The sequence below is a fragment of the Apteryx mantelli genome, chromosome 4 (assembly GCF_036417845.1).
Source record: "Apteryx mantelli isolate bAptMan1 chromosome 4, bAptMan1.hap1, whole genome shotgun sequence".
Classification (NCBI taxonomy): domain Eukaryota; kingdom Metazoa; phylum Chordata; class Aves; order Apterygiformes; family Apterygidae; genus Apteryx; species Apteryx mantelli.
The window spans coordinates 51,861,689-51,881,736 of NC_089981.1; the positions used below are offsets into that span (position 1 = coordinate 51,861,689).

The 20,048-nt window shown below is 45.3% G+C and overlaps 1 protein-coding gene across 2 annotated transcripts in view; it reads left to right on the top strand.

Annotated features, from left to right (window-relative positions):
* Positions 1-20,048, top strand: part of ACTN1 (actinin alpha 1) — a 94,668-nt gene that overhangs the window by 64,376 nt on the left and 10,244 nt on the right. For both annotated transcript variants that reach the window (XM_067296558.1, XM_067296559.1), the window contains exons 7-15: positions 2,711-2,792; positions 4,532-4,617; positions 11,573-11,665; positions 12,272-12,502; positions 13,000-13,147; positions 13,774-13,924; positions 16,437-16,545; positions 17,023-17,163; positions 19,273-19,455. In XM_067296558.1, coding sequence (XP_067152659.1) covers positions 2,711-2,792; positions 4,532-4,617; positions 11,573-11,665; positions 12,272-12,502; positions 13,000-13,147; positions 13,774-13,924; positions 16,437-16,545; positions 17,023-17,163; positions 19,273-19,455 — 1,224 coding nt within the window. The remainder of the gene's footprint in view (positions 1-2,710; positions 2,793-4,531; positions 4,618-11,572; positions 11,666-12,271; positions 12,503-12,999; positions 13,148-13,773; positions 13,925-16,436; positions 16,546-17,022; positions 17,164-19,272; positions 19,456-20,048) is intronic.

Here is a 20,048-nt window from a genome sequence, read left to right on the forward strand (position 1 = left end):
TTGAAAAGACTGCTCTTCCTGTAGCACTTATTTCTGAAAGTAATTGTAGCTAGGGCCCTGCTCAGGCTTAGCTCTTTGCTCATCTGTCAGCTAGTTTTGGGCCTAGGTAGCTTGCTTGTAGTAGCACCATCTTCAGCTTCATTCCCCTAACGACTGCTTCATCACACATCTTTCTTACGTAGAAAATAGAAGTCTGCTGCCTATGTCTAGGTGACTGTTAAGTTTCCCATATACTAAGACTTCCAGACCTTCCTTTGGGAGCGTCTAAGCCAGTAAATTTTCCCAGCAGGAAACCTCTCCCGACTTTCAGCTTACAGCTTCTTTTTAACCTTTGGCTACAATGCTCCTGGCGGTGTTCCTTGTAAACTGATAGGAAAGCTATCTGCAGTGAATTCGCCCCTCCCTTTCCTCCAGGAGAGGCCGCTAGCTCTGACTGCTCTTCAGACAGCTCGATCAGATGGATCTGTGCCAAGGAAGGGTCTGTGTTAATACTAGGCTATCGTTGGTTAGTAATGCCATGGTGTTTACTGTCAGCATGGCTTGAAATTAAATAGTGGTGGTGTTCCTACAGAAGTAAAAAATGGCACATAGAATAGGGGAGAGTTGGCAAGGGAACAGCCATTTGGGATTTCTGGATGCTCCTGCACTTGCACGACAGGCTGCTACTTTTTCTTCTTCTAAGGCTAAATGGAGCTGAAGTCCTGTCTACACGTAGTGAACAAGCATGTTATATACCAGCTAATCTCAGCTTCTGAGGTGAGGCATTTGGTTACACTTAGGGCTTTTTAAGGGTTTTTCCACAGCAGACACAGGAGAGAAGTAGGCTGAAGTTGAACTTGTGCCAGTCTCTGTAATTCCATTGTATAGGGCAATTAGAAGATAGTTAAAATCCCCTGCACCACTGCTAAGCTTTGAAGAGGTGGATTTGGAAATACCTCTTGTAGTAACCACTGGAAGTGTACCATATAGGGACAAAACACTATTTTGTGCTGAGATAGGGGTCTGTTAACAAGTGTGACAGCTGCCACTTTCATTGTGGTGTGGTCCATGCAACATTTCCTCACTTAATATTGACTTGTTCCAGTGGACTAAATATGGATCACCAGTAGTGTCTATTTTGATAGCCTCTATGTGTGATTTACCTTGGTAGGCAAAGTGTTGCTGTCCACTGGAGATATTCATCCAAAGGAACATGATCTTGATAGAGGATGCCAATTTTGTACATGTGTTCATGCCTGTGGAACTCCTGCAAGAAACTGCTTTCCAGAACAGCTGCTTCCTAGCTATGAGGGCTGCATAATGACCAGTGCCATAAAGGAACCTTTCTGCCTGTCTATACACCCCCTCTGCCTGAGCCCATCTAACTTCATCTTTCCTGCTGGATGGGTCCAAGGGAGATTGCCTATTGATTAAAGTTTGTGCAAAGCTAAATCTCCTAGCTCAGTGCAGTAAGCAAAGGCACATGCTCTTAAATAGAAAAGAAATAGGACATGGATGCCAGTCTAGAAAAAAGGGGAAACAATTTCACTCCATCTTCTAATTTTTAAGGCAGATCTCAGCATAGACATCACAGATAAGAATATGGAGAGAGGGACACCATCCTTCCTCTCTTCTGAAAGCCTCTTAGCAAACACAGTGACTAAACACTAGTAGTTTGTGCACAGCCTCTCCTCCAACAGAAGCCACCTGTCTCAACAGTAGAAACTGGTAGTGCTAATGTCATTTCACCTCAGTGAAATGGACTGATCCTACAGAATAACTAACTATTGTGGATATACAGGAATATAGAATATTTTCACAGAGTAGCAAAATCTTACCACCATAGGTGCTCCAGTGAAAGTCCTGAACAGTTATGGAGTCAGGCTTGTATGAGGGCTCTCATACTGGTCAGTAGGCATCTGGTTGCTTACCATCATGTTTGAATGCTGTAAACAGTTTGCAGAGGACTTTCTGCTGACGTCTGCCTTTCAAATTCTCTTCTTTGGCTCTTTAAAATCTAGTTACCTTTGTGACATGACTCACACTTATTTTGTTTAGGATTTGATTACTGTGTATTGATGTCTGTATCTGAAGTGCATCCTGCCACAGCAGAAGGTTTATATATAAAGAAATAGAAACATACGAAGTAGATGGCAAGTCCTGTGCAGTGCCTAGGAGGAAAACCAATACTTATACAAAAAGGGAACTTTTATATATTTATTTTGTAGAGATTTGTTAAAACATTTCTCTTCCTCCCACGCAACTGGTGTTCAAAAAACTGTACATTAGCTAAGGACAGCACCCATTCCAGATGTTGTTGCTATTTCAGTATTGCTTAGATGTACTAACAGATATAATGCTCTGCAGTTCTTTGAAATGGAAGTTGCATACCTAATGTAAGCCTAAGATATAAATGTGAGATACGGCTGTTTACTATCAATGTGATGTGAAACTAATAGTGCTGTTTTAAACTAGGTTCAAAACAAAATGCATTATTCCTTCTTGTTGCAAATGCATAGATTATATGTTATTATCATCTCATGAGTCTCCAGGCTCTGCTTTTAGAAGGAAACTAATTATTTCATCCTATTATATAAGAATTTTTGTATAATTTTGTCAGCACAGCTAGGTTAACGTGAGTCAAATCAGGCAAAATTGCTCTGTTTTGAGAAATGCTATGTACCTTGTTGCACATTGATGCTGATGCTTTGGCTCTTTGTTTCTTTTCCAGGATGATCCTCTCACTAACCTAAACACAGCCTTTGATGTGGCTGAGAAATATCTGGATATCCCAAAAATGCTGGATGCAGAAGGTAAAGTAGAACCCAATGGCTTCTAACTTGCTTTTTCTCAAGAAATTTCCCACTTCTTCTAGGTGGACTTGTATTATATAAGAATTCACTAACCTCTGAATGCTCCCTCCATCACCATGTACAAAATGTATAGGAAAAAATGACAATGAAATAATTAATCACATGTTCTGCTTCCTTCTTCCTTCTGTGCCCCTCAATCTTCTGAGTCCGGTGTGGAGATCTTAACCTGGGGCTGACACACTAGGCAGAGAGGAGTAACGCCTGGCTATGTCCATTGCTGACTAGTGTTCCCTTTCAAGAACCAGGCTTAATACTGAGAAAATGTACAGCATTGGACTGTGTTCCCTTTGCTCCAGAATTTATATTCTGGGCTCTTTCTGGCATTGCTGGTGACCTTCCTTTAGGGGATGTGGTGATTTTTTTTTATCTTTGAGAGTGAGGCAGATATGGAGAGCAGACTCAGCAAGAACAGTTCTGTTACTTTCTCTTAATTCTTATAGGCCACTCTTCCCCCATGCCTGGTATTATAAACTGCTTCTTCTTGACTACTCAGAAGTATTGGGCACAAAGATCCCTCACTGACTGGATCTGGAGACCAAGGCAGAAATCCATGTTTTTCAGAGATGCTTTTCCTACTTAGTGTGACTGCTTCCCTGAGGCCACTGGGACAGCAAGAATTACATTTCAGAGCCTTGTGGGGACCAGCTTGACAGTGGGCTTGGAATACAGTAACTCTAAGAGTGCAAACAACAGCCTGAAATAGTTCACTGGTACAGTGGCTGCCTGCCCAAAGCCAGCTGGCTTCAGTGGTACAAGCTATATTTCAGGCGTGGTTTGTGCAGCAGAAGCAGTTAAAAGCTTTTGTTAGATAAAGGAAAGTGAGGAACAAGGGGGGAAGGTGGAGGTAGGATAGCTGAACTCTGTTAACCTGTATTTGGGTAACTAGTATGTTCATGTTCATTCTTCTGAGGCAGGATTTTCTGTCCCTCAGGATGAGTCTTGCTTTCCCTGCACTCGTCATGTCAAGGGCACAAAACGTCATGAGGTTTCTGGAGCAGATTACGTTTGAGTGTTTCCTGCCACTCTGTAGGGAATAGAACCACCCCCAAAATAAGCGGTTATAGCTTCAGATCTCAGCAAAGCTAACAGTGATGAAGAGGATCCCTTGCAGGAGCTCCCATTTATCTGTCCTGGTGACTCTCCTCCCCAACAGAGTGGAGATAATATGCAATCTTTCAATTCTACAATACTGATCTCAGGAGGTGTTGAGTTTCCCTTGAAACTAATGAGAGGGCATTTTGAAATTCAAGCCATCAGTGTGTTGAAATGGAGGCGGGGGGACAGGGAAGGGAAGAAGGATCTTCCCTGAAGAACCGCATGGAGAAATTGCAGCATGACACATCTATAAATACCAGTCAACCTGTTTTTAGTTTGGATTGATTCAGCCCATCGTTCACAGGAACATGGTCAGGACAGAGATGCGTTCTGACGTGATATGTGCTGACATATGGTCCCATTAGCCTGACCAGACCCTGGAAGCAATTTTGTCATGAGGGAGGGGAGCCAAGAGAGTGATCCTGGCTTCTGAGATACATCTGGGGAAGGCTGGGAAGCCCCTCAGAGTTGCTGTAACAAGCATATACCCCGCAGCAGGCCTCCTGGACAGTTGTGGTTCTCCCTCTCCTTTGCTTTCCTCTCATCAGTTGATTATGCTCTTAACGTGAGGTTTTTTTTGACAGACATTGTTGGAACTGCCCGTCCTGACGAGAAGGCCATCATGACCTATGTTTCTAGCTTCTACCACGCCTTCTCAGGAGCCCAGAAGGTATCACAGGATCCCAAGATCCCTCCACAGAGCACACCTGGTGCCGTTGCTAATGTCCAAACCTTTTTTTCTTTTTCTCTCTCCTCTCTAGCTACGGGCATCTTTATTATTATGTTTTGGTAGAGTTGGCTGTTGGTTCAAAGTGGTGCCCCAAACATCATACACTGGGGCAAGGGAGCCGGGAGTCCTATTTCCCTACAGTCAATGTTACTTGGTAGCAGCCCTTCTGTATGCCAGCACCTTGGCATGCACGCAGATCCTATGGAGCAGGGAGCTCTGCCTACTCTGTTTGCTTTCCTGACTGCTGCCTCATCAGCCAAGGACCTGCACCCCCTGTTCCAGGGAGGGTAGCCTGGGAAATCTGAGCTAGCATGCCTGGTATCACAGTGATGGAGAGCACATAAGTTGTTCTGCTCAACAGACACTACAGCCTGTGCCCACTGATAACAGTGCTGATATTTATTTACTTTTTTTTTCTTTTTTCAAAGATGGAGGTCCAGAGTTGACTTAGGGCTTTTATGAAGGGTCCAGTGAATACCCAAAGCTTTATCTTTTATCTTACATATACTGCAGTTTCCCACACCTTTGCTTCAAGATCTAAACCTGCTGCTTTCTCAAGTTTTGCCACAAATTCAGTCCCAGTTCATCTGGGGCTTACAAAGCTTGTCTGATGAGGCCTTTTGTGGTGATTTTGCAAACAGAGCATTGCTTATCAGGATTGAGATGCCTGGTTTTGTTTATTCATTTTGTTTTTCTTGTTTCTCCCCAACCATGCCAGAGATTGGGCAGTTGAATCCTTGCTGTGTTTGGTTTAGCAATTTTCCTGTCGGTAACAGAGTCACTTAAGGAAAATATTTTGTGGGTGAAACCTTGTAAACATCTCTTACCAAAACCAAACAGCCGTCTGTACTTCAATGCCATAGGAACACACAGTGCATGTTGAAGCAGAGTGAATACTGTGTAGGAAGTGCACTGCGTAGGAAGGCTCTGATCTCTAGCTCCTCAGCATACAGAAAGGCCTCAAGCATAGACATTAAACCTTCAAACAATCTATTTCTATCATGGGGCCAGGCCCTCAAACTGCAGCTGTGCAGGTGCAGAGCCCAGATCCTCAGCTCAGGAACCTCCTGGATTTGGGGGGAGGGGGACAGGGTGCCCCTTTGAGCCACAGAGCCAACACTGCTAGCCACCTTCTGATCCGAATTCCCAGCTCTCCGCATGGAAATCTGTTTGGCCTGTCCTGCAATGCATGATGGGAAGTTTTCTCCCCCTCTCTCACGCCACCCATGACTGTTTTGTTTTATTCTATGTGCTGCTTCTTACTTTATCCTTTCAACCTCTTTTCCTTCTCTGTACAGATATTATAGGCACGCTAAGGCCGGATGAGAAGGCCATTATGACCTATGTTTCATGTTACTACCACGCCTTCTCAGGGGCACAGAAGGTGAGACTTTACCGCTAACAACCCCCTCCCTGCTCCCTGCCCTGCCCACTAGTCATCTCCACTGAGAAACACTCCAAACCCTCCATCCTCTGCAGGACGTTTGCAGGGAAGCCCAGTGCTGTGCTCAGGCTGAGCAGTCTCAGCTGCACGGCATCCAGCATTGTCTGCAGATGTGTGATCTGTAGCCTTGCTGAAGAAGTGATTTAGTGAGTCTGAAACAAACATACTTTCTGCTGCTCCAGTTTTACACCCTGGTGGTGGAGAAAGGGTTTAATAAAGCTAGCATAGAAAGAAAACTGAACATCTGCTCTGTCAGAGTCAGTACCCTTTCAGTGACTGGTGTCTTGTTGGCATCATCCTGGCCAGATGATGCACCTCCATTCAGAAGTACCCTCATCAAATCAGCCTTGTCCAAATGAAAGCCTGATTAAGATGGAAACTTGCAGACCATCCCCCTAGAGCTGCCTTACCCCCTTTCACACTGCTAGGTCAGTGGTCTCTTCCTAGGCTGAATCATCTGTGAGCTGGTTACATAGGGGTAACCCTCAGCATCTTTGTGGCACTTTTGTGCTCCAGCCACAAAGTTCATTCCTGCCAGGCCTTGAGCTTTCCCATACTCACCCACTTCTCCTTTCCTTGCTTCTCCTCAGTCATTCTCCTCCCTTTCACAAACCACCTATGTTTTCTTTCCCCTTCCCTTACTTTGTTCATTTCCATAACTTCAGCCCTACTTTCTCTGCTTCCTCTTTATTCCAAAGTCTCTTTGCCTGGCTTCGGGACATTTGTCCTCAGAGAAACCACACAGTCACTCAAAGTTCCTTTGGGTGAACTTCCTCCGAAATGGCAATTCCCTTGCAATTCTTTGAATAGACAAAAAAAATCCATCCTCTCCTCCCAGGCCCCAGCCTGGCTGGGCTACAGCCTTTCCACAAGATCATTGCTGATTTCAGGGAGTGGACTTTGGAGCAATAAAGTCTAACGTTCAAGACTGCATTCTTCATGTTATGAACAGGACACAAAATCTCCCTGGTTCCCTTAGCCACAACTTCTTTCTCTCACCAGGCCTTTTCTGTTTGAGACACAGGCCACATGTGGCCTAGCTTGAGGGCCAACTTAACTCCAAAAAGGCTTTATCTCTTTTGTACAAAGCAATGCTAATGGTAGCAGCATTGGTGTAGATACCATGCTGATGTTGGCTTTCAGAGGGCGAATACAGGCAGTGGATTCCAGGGAGCAGCTCTTTAGCTCAAGGTGGAATGCTGCATTTTGTTCCCAGTCCTGTTTCATATAAATTAGGTGATGCTGTCTGGTTTCCAGGGAACTTAGAATATGTCCCACAGCAGTGCAGTAGATCTCTCCATTTGGAATAATTTGTATCATCATGACTTCTCCAGTAGGATACTGCTTTGTAAATAGTTCAAAACCCTTAAGACCAGGCTGCAAGCTTCAGCCAGCTGATACTTGCCTAGGAAGACTGCAGTCTCAGAACTCATGCCAGCCCAGTGATAAGGCCTGCTGTTTGCCAGGTGCTCCTTAGGGACTGCTCCATGCTGTCTGTTTAACCTGAAAATCTCCAGATTAAGGAAACAGCAAACTGCGAATGTGATCAGGGTTCTGGCCATGCTGGAGGAGCAGCCTTGCCCTTGCCAGTCCGCTCCTCTTCTCTCTGGGCCCATTCCACCCTTTGCAAACCTGCTTAGCAGGTCCCATGCCCTCATCAGCAGTTTAGGTGGATGCTAGGACTGCTAGGAGAACTGAAAGCAATTTTTTACTGCTTCAGGACCTGAACCAAGTAACTAGAGCAAGACCTAGATACTGAGCTTCTTAGTTATTAAAGCTGCAATCCCATGTACTCTAACTGGCTTATAGGGAGGATTAAAGATTTAATCGTTTATTAGATTGTCAACAGGCTTGATGGGCCAGCAACTCACCTGTGATGTGGCAGGAGGAGCACAGCTTCTTTGTGGAGCTGCTCCAGCCCCTGCTGTACATTAGCCAGCTCTTGAGTGATACAGGTTCAAACCCCTGGGAAAATGCAGTGATTACTGAGGGCAAGCGCCAGCCCCAGCCCTGAATTTCTTGTGGCGCTGCCGCCTTGTGCGTGGTTAGGTAACTTACTATGATATCACTCCATTTTTCATTCAGATTTTTCATTACTGCCACCAGCCCTGAAGGGGAAGTCCCATGAGCCGCTTTCTGCTTCTTTCACTGTCTTATACTGAGCCTTTGAAGGTACAGGGGCCCCAGTCTGACATGATGTGTGTGTGTGGATGGCTGCTTTTCCTTTATGCCATTTATATATATATATATATATATATATATATTTGTTTGTAGGTATACTTGCTTTGGTTGGTTTGCTTGTTTTCTAACCGCTTCTGACTTTCACACTAATTGCATGGTGGTTTACTACTGGTTGGCTTAATATTTTGAAAACTTGATTTTGGGATGAAAGTTTCTAACTAACGTTTTACCATTTTATTAAAAGATGTTTGATGTACAATGTTCTGGGCTGGTGCTCTGAGGCCAGAGGGCAGCAACAGGCAGGCACCCACACCATGGGAATACGTTCCTTTGTCATCCTCCTCAGCAAAGAGACCTGGATCCATGAGCTACAGATACAGTTCCCCTTCCACCCTAAGCAGACCAAGTCAGGATTGAGAAGTACAGAAAAGGCAAAAGGCAGCGAAATCACTGCTACTTTGGCTATTCACACTTCCATTCTGAGACCACCAAATGGCATGTGCATATCATGCAGCAGTGCTGTGTCAAGCAGAAAGCCTTGAAAGCAGAGTGGGCTCACCCTCCCCGTGCTGTCTCTGACTGCAAGTAGTATAATGTGTCAGTGCCATGCTGCACTGAAGCTAATCAGTTCATACCAGTGCTCTGAGAGTAGAGGTATGCAGCTTCCAGGCCCCAGGATGGTACATCATCTCAGTGCTGCTCTGTGCCTTGTGAGCATCCTGGCTTGTTTGGAGCCAGCTAGAGCATCATAAATGCATCATTGCCTTCAGCAGTGGGGGGGAAGCCAAAATGTTTTTTCCCAGTCTGTTGATGAAGGTGTACGGAGAGCTGCCTTGGCCTCATATAAATGTCTTAGTGTGCAACTTTTCTTTTGCCTGAAAGTGTTTCACTGAGGTTGTCATCACCACAGGTCTGCTCATTAGTAGCAGTGTGGGAGGTATTCATGGAGATCACCCAAAAGCATTGGGATGATTTTGTCCTACCCTGCTCTGAGCAAGTCAGTAGAACATGTTGCTCATGACAATAGTGGCCCCAGTTTCATTTCTGCTGCTTTTGCAGCATAGAGTTACATAGAGCAATCTGGAGTAGGCAAGAGCAATAAAGGAGCAAGCAGTGGTGCAGGAGAGAAAGAAGACTGGCTTCTACACTTCAATCATTAGGATAATACAAATAATCATAATTGCTGCCATTCTGGAGGCTTTTGTATTTGGACAGATGTTAAAAACACATACACACAGATTGAAAAACCTGGGCAGCTGGAGGAAATCTGTCATCAGATACATATAAATACACCCTTGCGAAATGGGGTCCCTACTGCTGCAGTGAGCTCCTGGGGAGTAAAAAGCAGAGAGAATTAAGCATGTGCAGGGATCACCTGTCCTGTGAAGTCTGAGATACGTTTGGTACTATCAGTTCCCTGTAGCCACTAGACACATCATGGTAGGGCTCTGGGAATGTCGTATTAATATACTATTTGGTCCCGTGTCTGCAAAGTTTTCTATGGATGCCAAAAACCAGTCTGTTAAAGTACAAACTTTTGTTAAAAACAGATCAGAATATGAGATTTCTTAAATATAACCATCCTTTGCACTTTTTACTGATTTTTTTTTTTTTTTTTTTGAAATGGCACTTTCTCCTCTGCAGAGCCCTCTGTGTTTTTAATTAGTTAATATCTATGTATCTACTAGCTGGCCCATTTTAGCAAAGGGACAGGTGACTGAATATACATTTTTAGAGTTTCTTACAAATGACTAAGATCACCACTTCCCTTGGGACCTTAGCAATCCATATGTCACTGTGGAGCCTATGACTTTATTGCTATTCTTGCTGCCTCAGATCAGCTGCAATATCTAGAGGATTTTTCTCAAATGGCCTTGGAGATTGAATAAACAGATAATAAAAGGCCTGTTAAAATAGGTTGGAACTTGCCAGCTATAAGCTTATTAAAAAGGAAGTTCCACACAGCTCTAAAATCACACGTAAAACTTCTTTTAGTGTCAGTCCCGCATATAGTTGTGAGGCAGACAGCATTCGCAACTGGACTGTTGCAGTGCTGGCATGTGCCCTCTCTGCTTCTTCTCCACTTAGCCTGTGTGAACGAGTAAAGCGGAGAAAACTCCGTAGGGGACCTATGGCTATTTCTAGTACCTTCCCCAGGCACCAGGGCAATAACTGTAATGTGGCGAGAGGGTGCTGGACGATCCCCTGGCACCCATCACAGGGCCACATCCACCAAGGCCTTGTTGCATGACATCTGCCATAATGATGATGATAACAGGAGCGGTGCAGAACCACAGATACATGCTGTGCAGGGATTGGCCTGCTGTATGTTCCCCATGTCAAGCTCCTTCAGGGCACTCTGGGGCAGACTGTTCCTGAGTTTGTAGCAGGGATTTTTCTAATCCTTGCTCTGTTCCAAATTCATATTTTAACATGTCCAGCTCCCTGCAGACAGCCAGGTTGTGGTCCCACAATGGAAAAAACGGAAAAAGTCCTAAATAACAGCAGGCCCTTCCTTGTGAGATTTTATTTGGAAGAAAAAGCAGAAAGTTTACCCAGAAAGCAAAAAGAAAATCTTATTCTCAACTGGGCCATGAATAGCTGAATACATGGTAGGTATCATGCAGCAAGGTATTAGAGGAGGTGGCCCCACGATGGGTGTCAGAAATAGAGGGAATGCTGGAAGACAGATCTGCTGAGCAGATTTTGAGGTTAACAAAAGTATCTACCATTTTATCTTCAAAATTAAATTAGAAATTAGCCAAAGTCCAGTATATGGATTAACTGTCTTTAGGAAGTGCTTTCCTATGGGTAAAAGCATATAGAAAGTCTCATCAGTTTGACACCACTCAGTTACTGGCATTTTAGCTCTTAACACTGGTGAGTGGGGTGGAAACAATGGCAGAAACTCCCTGCCTTTTTAAGAGGCAGCTGGGGTCCTTCTGGTAAGAAGCAAATAACAGGGCCTTCTCATAGGAACAGCTTCAGAAAAGGCATAGAAATGTGGTTGTCTCTCAGCAGCTAGGGCTGGGATCAGTAAAGCTCACAGTATCTGAAGGAGGGTATTCACCTGAGAAGGGAAAAGTAAGTTGTTATAGAAGGTCAGATGGAAAACAAACAGGTCAGGGCAGGCATGCTGGAGCAGAGACAGGCTGCTAGAGCCAAGGTTAGGAGACTTTACCACAGGTATGTAGCAGGAGACTAAGCCACAAGCTTTGGTTTATGTTTTTTTCACACTTTTCCCCTCTTCTGTTTTTCTTCTTTCGGCAGGCGGAGACAGCAGCAAATCGTATCTGCAAGGTGTTGGCAGTCAACCAAGAAAATGAACAGCTCATGGAAGACTATGAAAAACTGGCCAGTGATGTAGGTGTCCATGGTGCTGTTGGTTTCTGGGTGGTGTTATGTGGAAAGGAGTTGCATTTAAACCCAGACCCTGATAGCTAATCCCGGGGAGTGTTATTGGCCCATGTTTGCCTGGAAAATTCCTTTTTTCCCCTTCTAGCTGGAGAAAAATGAATTATTGAACTATATCTGAAGGCAAATATAATCTGCTTTAAAACAGATCTCCCATGGAGTAGCTTTGATTTTCTATAGTTTATTAAAAGCAGCTCCAGAAGTACTGAAATTAAAGGAAAAAGCAAACTGTTTCGACTTGCATTGCTCAGGACTGTACAACTTCATAGCATCCTTCCTACAAATTTTATACCAATACAATTGGTAAACTTCTTGGCAGGACTCAGGAATTGGATCAGGAAGGAATGGAAGTTAGCAATAAATGAGGAAAAAAATATGCATATGCCACTAAAACATTCTCCCCAAAAAGCGTGCAAGCTTTTCTTTACAAGCCCTGCTGTTGGCAGAATCCTGCTGACAGCTAACATAAAGTAAACAGTCCCTAATAAGATCAGAACAACACCTGTAGTTTTAACACAGTTTCAATTCAAGGCTTCTTGTCATTGCTCTTTCCAGCTGCTGGAGTGGATCCGTCGCACCATCCCCTGGCTGGAGAACCGGGCACCAGAGAACACCATGCAAGCCATGCAGCAGAAACTGGAGGACTTCCGGGACTACCGCCGCCTGCACAAGCCCCCCAAAGTCCAGGAGAAGTGCCAACTTGAGATCAATTTCAACACCTTGCAGACCAAGCTGCGGCTCAGCAACAGGCCAGCCTTCATGCCTTCAGAAGGGAAAATGGTCTCAGTGAGTGGGGGTGACTAAGCATATATCCCCCAACTGTGTCTAAAAAAAGCCCATGGGTGGGCAGAGCATGCCTACCTTCAGTGTGAGCCACTCTGAAGGGAAAAACACTACAGAATATAGTTCAGTAAGTCCAGAGGGTCTTATAGATCTCCTGTATCTAAACTAGGTTCTGAGGCTCTTCACAAATTACATGCCTTTACGAGGAGATGTTTGGGTACCTCTAATTCTTTTTCATTCAAAAATGGTTGGGTTTTGTCAAGTTTCACATGGGGAAGTGTTCAAAGAGGCACTCTCATGCAGGGAGGTGTATCCTGATACTGCTAGGCATGCCTATGTTAAATCTGGAACTTTTTGTTCCTGACTCGTCTGCACAACTATGTGAGATCAAAGGCCCACGCTAAATCTCTCCAACCAACTGGAGCCCACTGAAACAAAAGCTGAAAAACACCTTTCCCCATCTTCTAACGTGCCTTTTCTTCTCATGCTGCTGTCTCCAGGACATAAACAATGCCTGGGGAGGCCTAGAGCAGGCTGAGAAGGGCTATGAGGAGTGGTTGTTGAACGAGATCCGGAGGCTAGAGAGGCTGGACCACCTGGCGGAGAAGTTTCGGCAGAAGGCATCTATTCATGAGTCCTGGACAGATGGTAAATGCCAACCTACATGCTTCCTATTGCCCCAAAACCATGCTTTATGTAGTCATTTATCTAGGGAGGAAGAGATGAATCATACATGGATCATTCTATCAGATTTTTCTCTCAAGAGTGCTAGGCTGATTTTTTATTTTATTAGGAAATAATGAAAATCAGCTTGATCTCTGTTCTGCTACATCGTCTTCAACATCGACATTTCCTAACTGAGGCAAAGGAAAAACTGCAAGGGTAGAGGAGAGCTACAGAGAGGAGGAAAGCAACTAGGATTGCTGCTGCCAGTGTTAATTTCCTGTACAGTAAATGCTGCAGGTGGCATTTACAGGACCAGCATAGCCCAGTTTGCACATGCTGAGAGGAGTCCAATATAAACTGTGACAGCACTGGTTTGGGCTGCACTATTTGCCTGTCTCTGTTCTTACAGGCAAACTCGCACTCAGTGTTTTCAAAGTGAGGATTGTGCATCTCTAGGCCAGCATGCATCGGGGCAAGCCTCAGGTGGGGTGTTTGGAGCAAGGCAGGTGCACTTTGGAAGGTCTCCAGGGCTGCCCTGGTTTGGGGGAACTGCCTCTGAGGTGCTTGGGCCTGTCCTTCATTCATCTGTCCTTTGGCTCCCTCCCCAGGTAAAGAAGTGATGTTGCAGCAGAAGGATTATGAAATTGCTACACTCTCGGAGATAAAGGCTCTGCTGAAGAAACACGAGGCCTTTGAGAGCGACCTGGCTGCGCACCAAGACCGCGTAGAACAGATTGCTGCTATTGCACAAGAGCTGAAGTACGGCACCCCAGCGCGCGTCTGATCCTCAGGGCCGGGGGGGGGGGGGGGCTTAATCAGCTTAATCTACCCTCTGGAGAGCTGTAAATCCATCGCCATGCAAAAATGTTGGGAAGTCCCAGTGTTTCCAAACAGTATCTAGGATACTGCTCTCCAGTATCCGGGCACACCAGAAGAGCAGGCCAGAAAACAAGTGAATCGTGGGTACAGACAAAGGGGAGGAAGAACTGTATTCTCAAGCCAAGTTTCTATCTTCCAGCTCACTGTGCTGCTGTGAACCCTTCTTAAAGAGTTTGACCCTCCTCTGGCCTCTGCTAGGTTTCAGAGTTGTAACGCTGTCATACTTTTCCAGGAACAGGAGGAAACAATGGAGGTTAGCAGACACTCCAGAGGCCCCCAGTTCACTCTCTTTTATAGATCAAGTCCTGCTTATTCTGGCAGTGAAAAAGTCTTCAGTGGTTTTAGCTCTCTGTGGCCTCTGCTGCAACCTCAGGCCTTTTGCTGCAGGAGTCCTGCGCCATCTGGACTCTGGTCAGGCACTAGTGCCAGGAGGTCCTCACAGTGAGTCAGTTCCCTCCCTGCTTCCTCCCTGCTTGGAAATCTGCACCCAGCTCCATTTCCGGGAGTGAGGAGTGACACAGGGGTTACCAGAAGAAATGGAGTCTCATCAGTGCGGGAGACTGGTTGCTAGGACTAGGAGGCAGGTAAAGGGCTGGCCACTACAGCGTGTGGAGAGGGATTTTGAAGCCTTGCGTGTTACTTGGCAAAACCAGTCTGAAGAACTTGGCTTTGACTGTGTTTCCTATTTTTAAAGAAAAAAAATTCATATTGGCCTATCCTAAGCCAGATACAGTGCCTGGGCTAAGATCTCGGGCTGCAGGACTGTTTTTCATTAAAAAATCAGGATTATTGGATCAAGATTATTATCTCCTTTACCAGCACAGATTTACAGAATTGCTCTCTTGTCCACTGGAGGATTGACCTTGGAGCTGGAGGAGGGTTCAAGGTGATCCTTCATCTCAGTAAGATTAAAACCAGGGCTGGTTCGTCAGCAAGCATTAGCTGACCTGCCACTTTTAGAGCACGTGCTACATGCTAGCCAAAACAGCTGCAGCTCTAATAGCAACAGGGAAGGCTGGGCCCTAGGCTAGGGGAGAGGTGATTTCGTTCAAGGTGGTGAGAACAGAAGGCTCTGCCAACTTCCCAAAAGCCATCCTCTATCTCAGCAAAGAGCCCATGTCCTGAAAAGACAGGGCTGCTGAGCTCTTCTCTCCACCACAGATTCACTGCCAGGGAGATGACAAGGATCTGGAGGAAGCCGCTGGGGCTGACCATGGCAGGCATGTTCAGGGGCCAGGCACGTTTGGTCCCTGGGACTGGGCACGTTTGATCCCCGGGGCCGGTGGTCCAGCATGGGTGCGTTACAGACTGCACTTTCAGAAGCAGTTCTTTCAGCAGCAGTGCTGGCTCTGCAGCAAAGTAGATCAAGGGACTGATCTGGATTAAAAATCCAGCTAAGAAAAAGGTTATTTTTAGCCCAAATCAGTTTCCTGACTAGTTTACCACGAGACTCCACCAACAGTTGTGCCCACACACTTGAGGAGGGCAATACAGTGGTGGGAAGAAATGGGACTGGGAGAGACAGGACAAAACTGTTTAAACCTGCACTAGAAATGCTCATCAAATTGCCCAGAGTCACTCAGTAGCCCAGCAAGTTATTCCACCTTCCCCTTCAAGGTTGACACCTCCCAGCCTGGCTTGTCTCTCTCTGCCTGCAGTTTTCTCCCTCTTTGACCACATGCAGAACCAAGAGCACAAATATAAGACTCCTAGTTTCAATTTACCCCATGCACTCCTTTTCTTAGCCATACTCTTACCAGCCCTTCTTTCATGAGTGTTGTGCTGTAGACATCCCAGGCAAAGCACTCTCTATCAGGGATACAGGAGAGAAACCTACACTGTAATTCCATGACTGGTCTAATAAAGGAATGGATTGTGCACTTATGCTATCCCTCACCACCCAAAGGTTGCCACCTGTACTCTGCAACTCTTAGAACAATCTTAGGTGGTTTCTTTGCATTCATAATGAAACCCTTGCTGCTCATTTTCCTGAGGTACAAGATCCAGGTAGTTAGCCTGAGTGATGTTCTCAAGCAGAATACAGGGGCATACTGCTCTGCTCACAGTCTGCTGATTTCCAGCTTGAGCAGAAGTCTCTACTCCCTTCCCCCAGTGCCCAACTATTCCCTTCAGGCAGCCAGCACAACTGTTTGTAAAGAGGCCATGGGTGGTGGTTGTTTTTCTTCCTGTTCTGTGTTGTTTGATGTGCTTTAACATACAGTGTCTCCAAAGCTAGACACTGAAGTTTTCCTGGCTCACTTTCCTCTCAGAGAGCGTGAGCGCTTTGTCTGCTTCTGTCCTCAGGGCTGATGAAGAATTCCTAATGGATTTCTCTTCTCCAAAAGGTCTTTATTTGACTTTTTGTCCTTTGTTTTCCCCCCACCTATCACAGTGAGCTGGACTATTACGATTCACCAAGTGTCAACGCCAGGTGCCAGAAGATCTGTGATCAGTGGGATAATCTGGGTGCCTTAACCCAGAAACGTAGAGAAGCCTTGGAGGTGAGACGTGTTACTGGTTGGACCTTTGGGAGTACATTGGCAGGTCATTTGCAGGAAGCAAGCTGCAGTAGGCAAGAACATCCAACTCTTTTGTCCACTCCTAGAATATCCCAGACTGTAAACCAGGGCTATATTTCAGTATATTCAGTCCGCCTCTACCCTTCCAGCCTAGTTATGGTAACATTCATTTGCTCAAGCTATTGAATTTCTTCCACTTTTTTGTGTTTTGTAATTTTTTTCTGTGTGAAAAGACTGTCCTTGTTTTGTTTCATTCTAAAGGACCTCAGATTTTTCCCTCGAAGAGAGGGAAATCCTACATGTAATCTCTTAATTGCAGAGAGACTTTTACTGTAGTGCCCTTCTGGGAGCACAGGGGAAGTCTGATAGGAGGGAGCAGCTCAGACAACCCACGTATCTGTGTGAGGACTCTTCTCTAAATATTTTTCCTGTTTTTCTTTCTTTTTTGTGCATGCCCAGAGGACAGAGAAGCTACTGGAAACAATTGATCAATTGTACCTGGAATATGCCAAACGAGCTGCCCCTTTCAATAACTGGATGGAAGGGGCCATGGAGGATCTTCAGGACACATTCATTGTTCACACCATTGAGGAGATCCAGGTACAGAGCAGTCCACACTGTGGGGACTGGGGTAGAGAGAGGTCAGTGTCTTTTGGATTCCTAGCGGTGCCAAGTTTGTAGGTCATGTGTTGGTGCTTCTGCTCTTGCAAGTGAGCCTTAGCAAGAGAAACAGAAGAAGTATGTTTTTTGTTGATTTCTTCCAAAAACCTGGATCTGAATAGAAGTGAGATGTGCTCACGCCATCCTACCTGGGTACAGAGAACCGAATGTGAATTTTCAGTGTGACTGCAGAGTCTTACTCATGAAACCCTGAAAGCTGAGAGGATCTTTCAGGGTCTGGGATTTTTCTTAATCCGAATGAGCAAGGCTTAACGCTGCTGTCAGGTTCTGCAAGGCAGTTGTCCCATGCAACATCATGTCCTGATCATTTGGTCCTATATGATGTGATGCCCCATGAGGGCAGTCATTGAGCTGCCAGCTGCATTTCAGTGCTGAGCATGGGAGAAATCAGGATTCTCTACTTTGCTGGTGGATTGCCATTTGAAGCCAAAGGCTTCCTTGCTTCCAACAGGCAAAAACTGAGACGCTAATCTCAGTTTTCCTGCCTTTGAAAGGGTGTTATGAAAAGACCTTGAGGTATCTACAGGTAATTTTCAAATCTTTGAGGGCATAAATTACCCTTCCCTGGGTGCCAGTGGGGATTTCTATTTCTCCTGCTTAATGGGCTCATGAAAAGATCCAAGTATTCATTTAGATTCGGCTAGCTGAGATGAAGAACCAGCCTTACCAGCTCCTGTACTATTGCCATAATTTCCTCCTGATATTGTGCTCTTTGAGGACTTCATCAGAGTTTGTCAATACCTGGTCAGCTCTTTGCAGGAGAGGCAGAAAGCAGCATGGCCATCCATGAAGCAGTGAATGGGATATCAGTGGGGGACACAAGGCAGCCGAGGGGGAGGAGAGGCAGTGAAATAGCCCTCTCCTGGTATGAGCTCTATTACTGAGCTGCTGCTTGCTACTTCCTCCCTTCCTTCCTGCAAAAAGGGTTCGTTAATTTTTTCATAACACAGACCAAATATGAACATCATTTATAAACATTTGCATCATCTATTTGTGACTGTTTGCAGTATCTTTCCCAGCCCCCTCGACTTGCATTACATCTCTATGGCCACTGCAGCAGCTGCAAAATAGTGAGTCACCATGTAAGGAAGCAATTTTACAAAAGTAGTTACAGCGTGTATGTCATAAGAGAGTGGTCATTTATGTGGTTTACTTTTATTCCCTCTTTTGTCTACACTGTTCCCTCCTTTATCCCTGCACATGCCTTTCTGTCCCCCATTCCCTTTGCTGCCTTTTCCCCTGCGTTTGCTTCCCTAGTCTTTATCTTCTAGGCTTATGGGATTAAATACCTTAAAGGCCTGTAGAAGCAGTGGGAAATGAGCCAGGACCAACTGGCTTGACAGCTGTCCACAAACTACCAGCAACTGTGCCCCCACCATCAGTCCTTGGATCACAGTCCAGGCACCGCAGCAATAAGGGGAACAGAAAGGGCCAGTTGTGTTGAGGGAGAGGGAGCTGTTTTCAGCAGCAGGAGCACATGTTGCCTATGTGAGTTTGCTGTAGGCCTGAAGACCTTCCCCTGATTCTAATCTAAGACTAGATCTGACTCCTATATTCAACTGGAATCATCTTAGATGTAGAACTACTACATTCCTAGTAGGAGAAGAAAAACATGGCCCATTTAGACTAGTGAGATATAACTGCTATAAAGTAATGTTAGTAGTCAGATCTTCACAGAGGGGCTGACACACATTATTGTCACTGAACAGTTTCTCCCACTGTTGGAGAATTAGCTCACCCTAATTTATGAGCAGGAATTATTCCACCATGTTTTGGAGTATAATCTCTGCCACTGGTCAACATGGGACAGAAACAAAGATAGGGAAAACAAGACTTCATTTAACTACTTAAAACTGCCTGTGTAGTGATGCTTGGGAGAACCTGAAAAGTGTATTAGAGTAGCCTATTTTGTATCCTGAGAATATATGAGCATTTGCAGTCACATCTGTAGGGATATGTTTACTGCAGAGGCCCTTCAGTGACTAATGCTCTTCTTACCCTGCTTTTTCTGCTGCCTTCCTTCTGCAGGGTTTGACCACAGCCCACGAACAGTTTAAAGCCACTTTGCCGGATGCCGACAAGGAGCGACAGGCCATCCTGGGAATTCACAATGAAGTCTCAAAGATTGTCCAGACATACCATGTCAACATGGCCGGAACAAATCCTTACACCACAATTACCCCACAGGAGATCAATGGCAAATGGGAACACGTGAGTTCTTTCCAGCCTTGCAGTTACTGTGGGAGAAGGCTGCTGCTCAGTTGCTGGGACCCAGGAAGTGGATTGCTTTCTCTCAGTTGTCCTCTCATGCTTAACGCTAAGCTTTTGCACATTTGTCATTTGTTTTCAGCTTGAATACCATATGCTTGAAAGTGGAAGAGATCTTGAATGTAAATGCCTAAGTGTCAGATCCCTTTTGCTTGCTATTTTCACTGTGAAAGTTGCTAAATTAAAAGCTCTAGGATTTCCAGTCCTCAGTTAACCCGACAAGCAAGTATGGCATAAGAATCAGCATCCTTCTTCACCATTCCACCCTTCAGATGTTTTAAGTCTACAAGCCAGTAGCCTTCCTTTACTCTATGCTAAAAGAGCAACTAAACACTCCATGCCAACTATACTGATGGTTCTTACCACCAAAATAAAGAGATATGAACAAGGACGTTAACATGAACCACCAAAAACCCAGCTAGTGGATGGCAGCTTCTTTTGGTCTTCCATGGCCTGAGATGAGACTGCAGCATTCATCCCACAGCAGATGGGATTCACATTGCAGGAGCCTTGCCGCCAAGGCCAAAACCTTATGA